Consider the following 12184-nt stretch of genomic DNA (forward strand, 5'->3'; position numbering starts at 1 on the left):
TAAAATATTAAATTAAATACTTATTTTATAATTTTTATATTATATAAAAAAAATAAATTTATATTCAAAATATAACATTTTATACAACTATTTCAATTCAAAACTTTGATTAATCAAATTTCAATTCAAAATTCAAATATTTGAACAAACACACCCTAAATTGAAATTATTTAAAATTAATTTAAATTTTTATTTAAATAATATTTTAAAATAACAAAAAAAAATCTTATATTTTTATTAAAATTATATACTAATAATATATTTTATTTGAAATAAGTATGAATTAAACGATAACTGATGCTCCCTCCCTGAGTCCGCCTTAAAGTATTGTACTTAACATTAATACTATGTGTAAATTTATACACAAATGTGTATTATAAAACAAAGTATTTTTTTAATTTTTTTTTAATTTAAAATCAATAATATTTTTTATTTGAAATTAATAATTATAAAACACTGATGAATTGAACAATAATGTTATTTTATTTGAAATCAAAAGTAACACACCCTTTAGTGTCGACCATAGTAATGCAACAATTAATAAATTTCGGCCAACAATTAATGACTAATAATTCTATTTTGCTGACATTAATGCCTGAATTATTTTGGTTTTACCATCGTATATGAATTATTTAAAAAATTGTAATTGGGCCCAAATTTTTGTGAGACTTTTTCCCTCCATTATTTATTCAAAAAAAGAAAAGTTGCTGAGAGTCGTACCTTCGGATCGAAGCTCCTTGCAATGGCGTCTAATCGCCTGTCAAAATCCAAGATCAACCCCTGCTCTTCGTCTTCTTCACTGAATATCGGCGCAACCTTTGCCGGAATCGATGATGCTGATGATTTTCAAGATTTTCCTTCGTCCTGCTTCTCCTCTTCTTGCAGAACCATCCCGCTTCCAACGCCGCTCAAGCCGCATAAATCAAGCACTGTTCGTCCATCCAAGAAGCTGAAAAAGGGAAAGCCTGTTAATCCGGGGAAGGAAAACTGCTACTTTGATGTGGCAGAGGCAGATTCGAGGGTTTGTGGGTTGGATTCAATCGAGCCAACGCTCGTTTTGTTGTATACGGAGAGGCTTAGTGATGATTTACTCAGTGATAATTCCGAAGGTTTGAAATTATTGAATTCCTCCCGAGAGGCGGAGGAGAACGTCTGTGATGAAGAATTTTATGAGGAGGGAAGCACGGAGCTTGACGAGCTGCTCAAGCTGTGTGCTGAAGTGGATGAGCCGAGCAATGGTAATTCCAAACCTGATACCGAAGGGAAATTTGCGGTTATGGTTTCTTGTCCTCTTTGTGGAGCTGATATTTCGGGGCTGAGTGATGATATGCGGCAAATTCACACTAATGAGTGCCTTGACAAAGGGGAGGACCGGAAGGATGTAAGAACTTAGAACTTTTCTTATCTATTAATTTAGGGTATTTGATTTACAGTGTGCTGATATATATACATATATATATATATTGTTAAATTTGATGAAACTTATGTGTGCCATTGCATATTTGCTTTGTGGATTCATTGCTTACCTTTGGGAACTACCTGTAATAAATTGACTGTCTAGCCTTTGCCGGAAGCATATTTCCATCTGGACTCTTAATGGTCTCTATTCTCAATCCATTAAATTATGTAGCTTAAGATCACTCACAATTTATTTTCAGGGTAATGCTGGTGATGATAGAACAGCTCCATATCAATGCCCTGGGCAGGTGGTTGATGGTTCTCCTGTTAAATCTAATCTTGAAGTTGCTACTGTATCTCCTTTGGTAGAATGGCTCAAGAAATTGGGCCTTGCAAAATATGAAGAGATCTTTGTAAGGGAAGAGATTGATTGGGAAGCACTCCAGTGTCTGACAGAAGAGGTATGGATCATCTATTTTGTGATGCCTACTTCCGGTTTTTGAGTTTGTGGTCCATTTATATATAAGCTCTTATATGGTTCTTTCTCTGCAATTTATAAGTGATTTTATTGTTTTTATAAAATGTTCAATTCGATTTTCAATTCTGCATGTTGATATTGTTATACTAAATATAGATATGACTCCCCACTCCTCAATATAAACCTATGAACTTATTCGATAGGGATTTTATTAAGTCAAAAGAATGTGTGTTTAGCTCCTCAGCCTCACATATTTTGGTCTGAAAGAGTTCACTGCAGATTGGAACTTGTACAATCCTAGTAGGTGATGCTATATATTGAGGAATTTATTCATTCTTTGCTCCGAGTTGATTCCAAATATAGTGACAAATTTTTTTACAGAATGTTTGTGTAGCTGATTGCAATCTGCAAATCTACTGAAGTTCACTTATTTGGTAAGATTATGGTTAATTTCTTACAGGATCTATATAACATTGGCATTACAGCACTTGGTCCACGAAAAAAGATTCTTCATGCTCTCAAGGAGCTAGAAAACAGCACCACCATGATTGTTGAACCTAAGACAGAAGGCTCCAAAGGCTCAGCTGATAACTCTAGAGTAGGAGCAAACAAGTTGATAACTGATTACTTCTCAGATCCCACTTCTCGAAGAAAACGAGATGGCAATACTACCAGCATACAAAATAATGTGACGAATAAACCAATTTCTACAGCTAAGAAAGTTGAAAGGAAAGATGTCAGGAAGGGGAAACAGAAAAATGTTCCTGTGTGGTGTTGCATACCAGGAACTCCTTTTCGTGTGGTAATTTTGTTTAACCGAGTTCAACACTACAGCAATATTATTTTCTAAGTTGCTAACTCCTATCATGTGATCTTATAATAGTTCGAGTCATTATATAAATTGCAGTGGAAGTGAAGTCTAATTCCTTTTTAACCATATATCATATATTTTCTGATAAGATATTTGATTAAACAGCATAAATATTCTGTGTAATAGATGTTCTCATCATCTAGTATGACACCATTTCTGTTTTTTTTTTTTTTTTTTTTTTATGCAAAGTGATTTTTCAACTGTACTAATTCTTTTCCTTGTTACAAGAACAATGCATTGTTGTTGTGTTATCTCTTATGCTCAAATGCTTTCCTCTGTTTAAATTTGTTGAATAAGAGATATTTCAAGCTTGACTCTATTTTATTTAGTATGCTAGGAATGTTATTGCATCTCATGGAGTATACAAAATTCTGATATTTTTTGTTCAACACTTTTATTTAAGCCAATATTAGTTCTTTATGCTCAAATATAGAAAAGTTGTTCTAATATCCAACTTTTCTTTCTGCAGGATGCATTTAAATATCTAAGAAGAGATTGCTCTCATTGGTTTCTTACTCACTTCCATTTAGATCGTAAGTCATTTGCACGATGCTTGAGTAATGTATAACAATTTAGTATAGAAAGGGCATGGTTTCTCTACATTTTCCACTATATATAACAATGTGCTATTCTGGCATTTTCTGAAACAAATCACCATAGCTTTTCTCTTGTATAGAACAAGTCCTTTTGTTATTCAAAAATCAACATTATGCAATTGTCTTTGTAATACAGGCATACAATGGAAACATGTCATTTTTAAATTTCATAAGCCTGCAAAGATGTTTGGGATAATATGGTGCATTGCTGAGTGTGTACTAAAAACATGGATTATTCACCTGTATTGCATCTTGATATCACTTGGAAGCATAACATGAGTGGCTAAACATTTACAATTCTCTGCAGATTATCAAGGACTTACCAGGTCCTTTTGTCATGGGATGATTTATTGTTCCGCAATTACTGCAAAGTTAGTTAATCTGAAGATAGGAATTCCAAGGGACAAAATTCAAGTTTTGCCTCTCAACCAGAAGATAAATATTGCAGGAATAGATGTGACATGCTTCGATGCAAATCATTGTCCCGGCGCAATCATTATCCTGTTTGAACTACCCAGTGGTAAGGTGCGTACTAAATTCAATTCACCATAACACTCTTTACTGGTTATGTGTTATAGTTGTTAATTTTGAAGATTAAATTTTCTTACATGCTCAGCATGTTTTGCACACTGGAGACTTTCGGTTTTGCAAGGAAATGAAGAATCTGTCTATGCTGCAAACTCATCCAATCCACACTCTAATTCTCGACACAACCTACTGTAATCCACAGGTAATAGATAATAAAAGAAAGGTTAATAACCAAAATCCAAAACCTTGCATGGTTTTGAGCTGACATTTCGCATCTACATATTTCTTGATTTGGGGCTTTTCTGATTGTTTGCCATTTCATTGCAGTTATCTTTTTGAGTTTTTCTTTTTTCAAACATCAAGATCATTTAGCTTGATCAAACATCTAGAGACATGTGTATTGATTAAGATTTGGCACTTAATTCAAAACATGTATATCTTTAAAAAAAACATGTCTCAGGAAATGATCTTACTTTGCTCTGCAGGACTATAACTTGTACTTTTGGTTGTTCAATGGTTTTCACGGGTCAATTTTGAAACGAAAACATACATGCAGATATTCGTTAGTTCATTTTCTTATTTCGAGTGCTGTTAATGATTATTTATTATCCTCTCTTAATCTTGCAGTATGATTTCCCTGAACAAGATTCAGTTATCCAATTTGTGATCGATGCAATCCAAGCTGAAGCATTTAATCCGAAAACTTTGTTTCTAATTGGCAGCTACACCATTGGTAAACTCTGTTCTATCTATCCATTAACTTGATGCATGCGCCTGATACGAACAACCTTACACGCCCTCGAAAACTTCTTGCATTATCTTTTCTTCAATGGCAGGAAAAGAAAGGCTGTTTGTAGAGGTTGCTACAGCTCTCCGCAAGAAAATCTATGTAACGGCAGCAAAGCTGCGCATTCTTGAATGTCTAGGCTTGCCTCAAGAACACATGCAGTGGTTTACATTAAACGAACAGGAAAGCCACATTCATGTTGTTCCCATGTGGAGCATTGCTAATTTCAAACGACTGAAGCACATGTCGAACCATTACATGGTAATTTTACTTGATTAATACATGAATTGTATTGCACTTTCCACTCACCTGACCAATCAATCTCCTCAATATTGTCATCCAGGGACGATTCAATCTGATAGTTGCTTTCTCACCCACCGGCTGGTCGATGGGAAAGGGAAAGAAGTCCACTGGAAGAGGAAGACGGTGGCAACAGGGCACCATTATAAGGTATGATCATCTTTTTACACCCTCTCACAATATATTCTCCTATGTAGTTAGTAAATAAATCTACCAGTTTGTCGAAATGCACTTGATTGAAATTTCCAGCTTTTAACTCAAGAGTTCTTTCCAAGTGGGCTTTCGAAAATAAATATGTTCATTATTAACATAAATAGTCTACTCAATAAATCTACCAGTTTGTCACAATACACTTGACTGATATATTCTTGTTTTTCAGTTCGAATTCTTGCTACTCTACATTCATTCACTGAATCTATATTGAGCAGTAATGGCTTTCACTTGGTTCAGATACGAAGTGCCGTATAGCGAGCACAGCAGTTTCACGGAGCTGAAGGAGTTCGTTAAATTCATTTCTCCGGTTAACATCATACCGAGCGTAAATAATCACGGCCCGGATGCTCACCAGTCAATGGTTTCCCAACTCTTGGCTTAGCTGAGGTTATAGGTACATATAAAGATTTAAAAACATCTGAAGTTTTGGCCTTGTGCTAAATCTATTGTATGTGACATTATATTATCTCCATTTTTGCAATGTCGGTTTTCTGAGCTATTGAATTAAGAAGTTTATTGCTGGATATGAATAAAGTTAGAATTAAAATTTTGATACAGCTGTGGCAACAATGAATACTCAAAGAATGCAAGCTTAAAGTTTTGTTCTATTATGTGTATATACAGAAAACAACCACTAATAATAATAATAATAATAATAATAATAAGTTAGGGATGGTCTGATGGTGCAGTGTGTACTTGTGATCATTATCCAAGAAATATTTGTATAATATTTTATATAAATATATTTGTATTATATAACAAATTATTTTTTTTTTCTTGCAAAAAAACATATGACTATTCAGTTGTGAGGGGGAGATCCTATAAATTTTGTTAATTTATGTTAAAAATAAAATAAAATCCGTTGAACATGTATACATTCATTTTATTTTTACTTTCTCGCAAAATTACATCTACAATTTTACTTTTCAATGGTCCAATTAAATTATATATATATATATATATATGCGCGTATGTATTTACTAATATAGTGCAATTCTTGGAGTTGATCAGTGCATTGACTCGGAAATTAATGGAGAGTGAAGTAAAAAAAAAAACACAATTATTACCATGTGTTATATAAATATCATATATTGTATTAACTTAATTAATGCGCCTATATGTAATGTTGGATTAGCATTAATCATGGCAGTGCACATTCATTAATCCTAACCAGTCCCAAAATGGAAATAATGTGTGACCCGTCAACGCTGACTAGTCACTGTAGGACAATACTAGAATACGCGGCGGCGGCGGCGCACGTTAACTATTATTAATAATGTTATACTAATTTACGTCAAAATGTGAGATCCATGACTCATCACACACCCCCTTTGATTCATAACTAACAAACTAACTAATTTATTAATTGCTTAATTAATGCAATCACACTAATCAGAACAAAATCTGTCGGGATTTATCCAGCATTTTTAAGAACTTACGTACCCTAAATATAAATTTAAATAAAAAATTATAATAATTAATTTCCAACTCAAAACATCCATAGTGATTGACCATCACCGCCGTCATCGTCGTCGTCGTCGCCGGCGACGTCATTACCAATGTAATGCGGCAAAATGCAGAGGTCATCATCGAATGGTTCGTGGAAATAATGATCGATTCCGGCGAACATGTCGGAATTAATTTCCCCGCCGGAATCCAGCGCGTCGAGAAACGACCAATCGTTCAGGTCGACCGCCGCCGACGGCGATTCCGACCGATCTTCCTCCTCCTCCTCCGGCGGCTGATTATCACTCCCCGCCTCCGGGAACCCTTCCGCGTACGCCTGCGCCGCCGCCCGAATCTCGGGCGGCGCGAGCCCCTGCCCGCCGGCGATGTTGGGCGGGTCGCCGGGGAAATTGAACTTGGCCTCGGCGCCGCGGAGGCAGTACAATGCGGCGTCGAACGCACGCGCCGCCTGCTCAGCCGTGGCGTAGGAGCCGAGCCATATACGGTCGCGGCTGTTGGGGAGCCGAATCTCCGACACGTATTTCCCCCATTTCCGCAACCTGACACCCTTGTACTTGATGACGTCACTCACAGTCCCCGCCGGCGCTGTCTTAACCATTCTTATGGCGACACGTGTCGTGCTTTTTGTGGATAAACTGTTTTTTTTTTTTTTTTTTCGTTTGCAGAAAAACGCCTGTGTCTGATCCGAGGAATGAACGTGTCAGATATATATATATATATGTATGTACGTATAGGTAGATAGTGTATTAAATTAAATTAAATTAATTCTGAGAGAGGATCTATCTGGAATCTGATGATGGAACGCGTTGAATCAATGGAAAGGAGAATATTGTTCAAATAAGCGTAAGTTTTGTGTACAAAATTCCGTGGGAACGTATAGCTGGAAATATATATATATATATGTAACGATTTTGGTGGAAAATACCAACTTCTTCATTTTGTATTTTATTATTTTATTTTATTTGTTTTCATGGACGGTAGCCATGGAAATCACAATAATTTATTTTTTTTTACTTGATTTGATTTAGGATTTGTAAAATCTTCAGACAATATATCTATGAACCCTAATTTGTAACACTTGGGGTGTCCAATTGGCAATGATTATAGGTTTATTACTATTGTTCAATTATTCGCCACTGCTATTTTTCGAGTATGTATTAACTAAATTTTCAGATCAAGTGGAAAAGTCACATTAGGTAAGCCATTCGAGAAATGCTCGGTCGATCGACAAAGGCAGAACAAGCCACAAATTAATGACCTAAAATCTTTTGGTGCAAGGGTTTGTTTACTTGATTAATTATTATTATTATTTTTTTAAGTTTAGATTTATGTTTTTAAAAAAATAATAAATTGAATGTAATATATATGAGATCATGTAATTTTTTGTTTGGGGTTTGGATTTTGAGTTGAGATTTGAATAGTAAAAATTTTGAATTTGAATAGTTGTACGATGTGATATAAATAGGTGTTGATCTGATGTTTTGTTTTGAATGTAAAATTGATTTTTAGTATAATATAAAAAATGAAAAATAGATATTTGATTTAATATTTTTGAAAGAAAAAAATTGAATAAACAATGTAAATCCAATCCGATCTCCCAAACAAACACACCCTAAAAAATAGTAACAACTCCATAGTGAAGGGTTTTTAAAAAATAATAATAATTTGATAAACCCAACTACCTAGTACATATCATGATCTGGCCCATGGAGCCCATTAGCCTATTGCATTGAATTTAAATGTACAATTGTGTCCATTTGTTGCTTGTCTGAAAATCCCTTTAGCCTCATCCTTTCCATTATTGGGCCCTTTTTAGTGTAAGTTTGATTTTATTTTATTTTTATTATATAATTTTTTAAATTAATTTTTTTCAAAAGACATATTAGTTTATTTTATAAAATATTATATATCTTGAAAATAGTTAAATCAAACCGGCAATCATTTTGAGGCTAAAATTTATTGTCTGGGCCATTAATTTTTGGACCTAACATTAATATCTGCTAGTGGTTAAGGTGTGCTTATCAATTTTCATTCAGCCTCTCAGAGGAATTGATTTTTTCTGTGTGATACAAAAAATTGTATTAGTAATATAAAAAATAATATTTTGTATTAAATAATTTACTTTTTATAAATAAATGATAATCTCTCCGTCCCATAAGTAAATATCCATTTGCTTTTTGCACGTAGTTTTAGAAATATCAGTGTTATATTGAAATATAATAAGAATAAAGTAGAAATAAATAAAATAATCTTATTAGTACAGTGTGATATAAAAGTAATAATATTGTAAATTGTAAGAGTATTTATAATATTAGGTAGATAGTACAATTACTAAATATATATATATATATTAATTACGGAATATCAAATAGTTTACTATTTTTAATTAAAATTTCAAAACATAGAAAATTTATATTGAAATAGAGCCTTATAACTTTTAGAGACAAGAAGGTAGCTGAGGATGATTTATTATGCCAGCTTATATATTAATGTTTTCTGGTATTTCTTCTGTCACTTCACATGATCCCATCCCATGTGTTATTGTTTCATTCTAACTGTATTATATATATATATATATTTATTTATATTTTGTTTGTTTTAAATAATATATATTGATCTGTTATTTAAATATACTAATTGTTTCTTTTAATTAATTCCAATTGCTACAATCGCTTTGTAGAATTAGAATTTCGAGATATGGAGTTGAGGGCAATTATCATTAAAGAATATATATACAATCTAATACTCCAATCCGTCCCAGATATCGTGGCTACTACACTGTAGACATGGTATTTTAGGAGGGGTATAATTAGCAATAATTAAGAATGTATTAGTGAAAATAATTATCCTATAATATAAATAATTATAAATTAAGATTAAATAACTAATTAGTTTAATTAAAATTAAAAAAAAAATTAAATTAAAAAATTTTAAATAAGATTAAAGTGTGTAATCATTTTCAAAAAATAAAAGTGATATAATATGTGGAACGAATAGAACCGGCAATGTGGACATAGTATTTGGGACGGGGAGAGAGTATATTATGAGCTGTGCTGTGTGGAGCATTTAATTGGGAAAGTGCCACGTGTCCATCTCTTTGGCTCATATCCGCGTAGTATTTATGTCTACGTGGCTATTTATTTCCTAACTACAATGCATGCATGTTACAGAATTATGAGATTTATTTTAAATTTATAATATTTGAATTTTTAGTATCTAATTATTAAATTGTTTAGAAATTATTATGTTTGGATTGCGTGATTAAATTCTTTGACTAATTTTGTGACAATGATCAATGTACGAAGACATCACTTACAAGGCTAAATTTTGTAAGCACGGTGTTAAACAATATGTAATATACTGTTAAACAGTCAAGTAATATTATTATTGATAATATATTATTTATATTAATATAATATAAATAAAATACATAAATTAGCAGCATATAATATAATCTCACATAACATATACAATAGTTAATTTTCACACATGATATACTTTTATATAATACGCTATAATAATTATAAATAAACATCACATGTCTTTATTACATACAATATGTATTATTTATAATAAAAAAATATATGCCATTTTTATATTTTACATGGAACATGTAACATGCATGTATAAATCTACTTGTTTAGCATTCACCTTAATACTCTTTCCGTCCCACATAATTTGTCTCTATTTTCTATTTTCGTCCGTCCCACATAATTTGTTCTTTTTATTTTTGGAACTATAATTATGCACTTTAATCGCATTTTAAATTTTAAATTTTATAATTTTCTTAATTTTAATTAAACTATTTACTTATCTTAATATTAATCTATAATTATTTTTACTAATACATTTCTTAATTACTTACTAATTATACTTTACCTAAATTTCCGTGTCTAGTAATACACCCATATTACATGAGACGAAGGGAGTATTACAGTGCAGTTGATCAAATTTTACTTTTTTTTTTCTTTTTTTTTTTTGTTTCTTTTTTGTGATTGGACAGTTGATCAATTATTTAATTCTATAAACCAGTGTGCATTCATTCTACAAGTTGGCTATGTAATACAATAATTTCATAAAATTAATAAGTAGAATATTTAGAAATTTTAAAATGAATCAGTAAAAATATATACTTTGTCCATCTAACCTTATATGTCTGAGTTTCTTATAAATAAGAAAATTTATATTTATTAAATAATTAAGAAATGTATCAGTAAAATTAATTATTATATAATATAAATAATTATTTTTAAATCAGATTGTGATATTGTGTTTTTTAATGAATCTATTCTTCCCTTATATATGAAAAATTATATGGTAATAAAAATATTTTGTATTGAATTGTTGACTTTTTTGAATGAATAAAGTATATATATTATATATATTGTGTTAATATTTATTTATATTGTATTTTTTTTAAAAATAATATATTTAGAAAATCGTGACATCTATTTTGAATAGTAAAAATTTTAAATTTAAATAATTATGTATATAATGTAATATAAATAAGTATTGATATAATAATTTGAATATAAAATTAATTTTTAATATAATATAAAAAACAAAATAAAAATTTTATTTAATATTATTTAAATTTTTTTTTTTTATGAATCGTAAAAATCCTTAAAACACCCTATATATTTTACTGAAATAAATAAAACTAAAGGGTGAATATATACACCGTCTGAAGAAGCCTTAGGGAAAACGACCAATTACTGAAAAAAAAAAAAAAGAAAAAAAAGTGATTGAGAAATTATTTATATAATAATAATAATTAATATTATTATTATTTGAGAAGTTTAAAAATGTTTCCCATGATTGAGACGTTATCATATATAATAAAAATATAATATATTTTTATATAACACAATATATATTATATTATAATAAAAATATATATATTTTGCTATAAAATATGCTATAGCATGTGTAATATATGTTGAGTCAGCCGAGGATCTACTGTCATTTTTAAATTATTATGAGAGCATAAAAAATAAAAATAAAAATAAAATGATAAGTACTATATGAAATTATACACAATTTATTGTTGTATAATACTCCATCCGTTTCAAAAAGAAGTATTCATTTATTTTTTGTACGTAGTTTTAAAAATATTAGTATTATATTGGGATATAGTAGGAATAAAGTGGAAATGATTAAAATAATCTTATTAGTATCGTGTGATATAAAGGTAATGGTATTTGTGTAATATATTGTAAGTTGTAAGGTTATTTGTAATGTTAGGTAGATAGTAAAGTTACTTAAAAAAAAGAAATTGATACTTTGTTATGGGACGGACTAAAATAGAAAAATGAATATTTTGTTATGGGACGAAGGGATTATTATAATTTGTTGTTTTGTAATTTAAAATTAAAATTAATATTACATTATTTTTAATAAAAATATATTATTATTTTTTATATAAATATTACATCAAAATAGTATTTAAACAAACAAAACCTATGTGCAAAATAATTTGGATTGAGGTCCGGCAAGGGATGACTTGGTGGTGTAGGGGTTGGACTTGTAATCGTGAGGTCATGAGT

At 30.7% G+C, this 12184-nt stretch overlaps 2 protein-coding genes across 3 annotated transcripts; one reads left to right on the forward strand and one right to left on the reverse strand.

Annotated features, from left to right (window-relative positions):
* Positions 1 to 719: 719 nt before the first annotated feature.
* LOC127255796 (uncharacterized) lies at positions 720 to 5695 on the forward strand. Of its 2 annotated transcripts, none has more exons than XM_051281534.1 (10): positions 720 to 1381; positions 1659 to 1859; positions 2337 to 2678; positions 3217 to 3280; positions 3651 to 3868; positions 3960 to 4073; positions 4499 to 4604; positions 4708 to 4919; positions 5002 to 5108; positions 5409 to 5695. In XM_051281534.1, exons 1-10 carry the CDS (start codon positions 743 to 745, stop codon positions 5551 to 5553), a joined length of 2148 nt encoding a protein of 715 aa, XP_051137491.1. In that variant the 5' UTR covers positions 720 to 742; the 3' UTR covers positions 5554 to 5695. The 2 variants fall into 2 exon arrangements, with proteins under 2 accessions (XP_051137491.1, XP_051137492.1); XM_051281535.1 differs by having other exon boundaries at positions 5338 to 5420.
* Positions 5696 to 6620: 925 nt separating this feature from the next.
* Positions 6621 to 7281, reverse strand: LOC127255944 (ethylene-responsive transcription factor ERF017-like). The gene has a single exon (XM_051281743.1). It carries the CDS (start codon positions 7234 to 7236, stop codon positions 6661 to 6663), a length of 576 nt encoding a protein of 191 aa, XP_051137700.1. The 5' UTR covers positions 7237 to 7281; the 3' UTR covers positions 6621 to 6660.
* Between the last annotated feature and the right edge of the window lie 4903 nt (positions 7282 to 12184).

This window comes from Andrographis paniculata, unplaced genomic scaffold (assembly GCF_009805555.1).
Source record: "Andrographis paniculata isolate CXL003 unplaced genomic scaffold, ASM980555v1 Contig54END, whole genome shotgun sequence".
In the NCBI taxonomy this organism is placed as follows: domain Eukaryota; kingdom Viridiplantae; phylum Streptophyta; class Magnoliopsida; order Lamiales; family Acanthaceae; genus Andrographis; species Andrographis paniculata.

Excerpts from the sequence above, each read along its gene's own strand:
- LOC127255796 (XM_051281534.1), top strand. The coding sequence starts at position 743 with ATGGCGTCTAATCGCCTGTCAAAATCCAAGATCAACCCCTGCTCTTCG. Across the intron at positions 4,074-4,498 it reads CAACCTACTGTAATCCACAG|TATGATTTCCCTGAACAAGA; the intron begins GTAATAGATAAT and ends TTAATCTTGCAG. Across the intron at positions 5,109-5,408 it reads CAACAGGGCACCATTATAAG|ATACGAAGTGCCGTATAGCG; the intron begins GTATGATCATCT and ends CACTTGGTTCAG.
- LOC127255944 (XM_051281743.1), bottom strand. The coding sequence starts at position 7,236 with ATGGTTAAGACAGCGCCGGCGGGGACTGTGAGTGACGTCATCAAGTAC.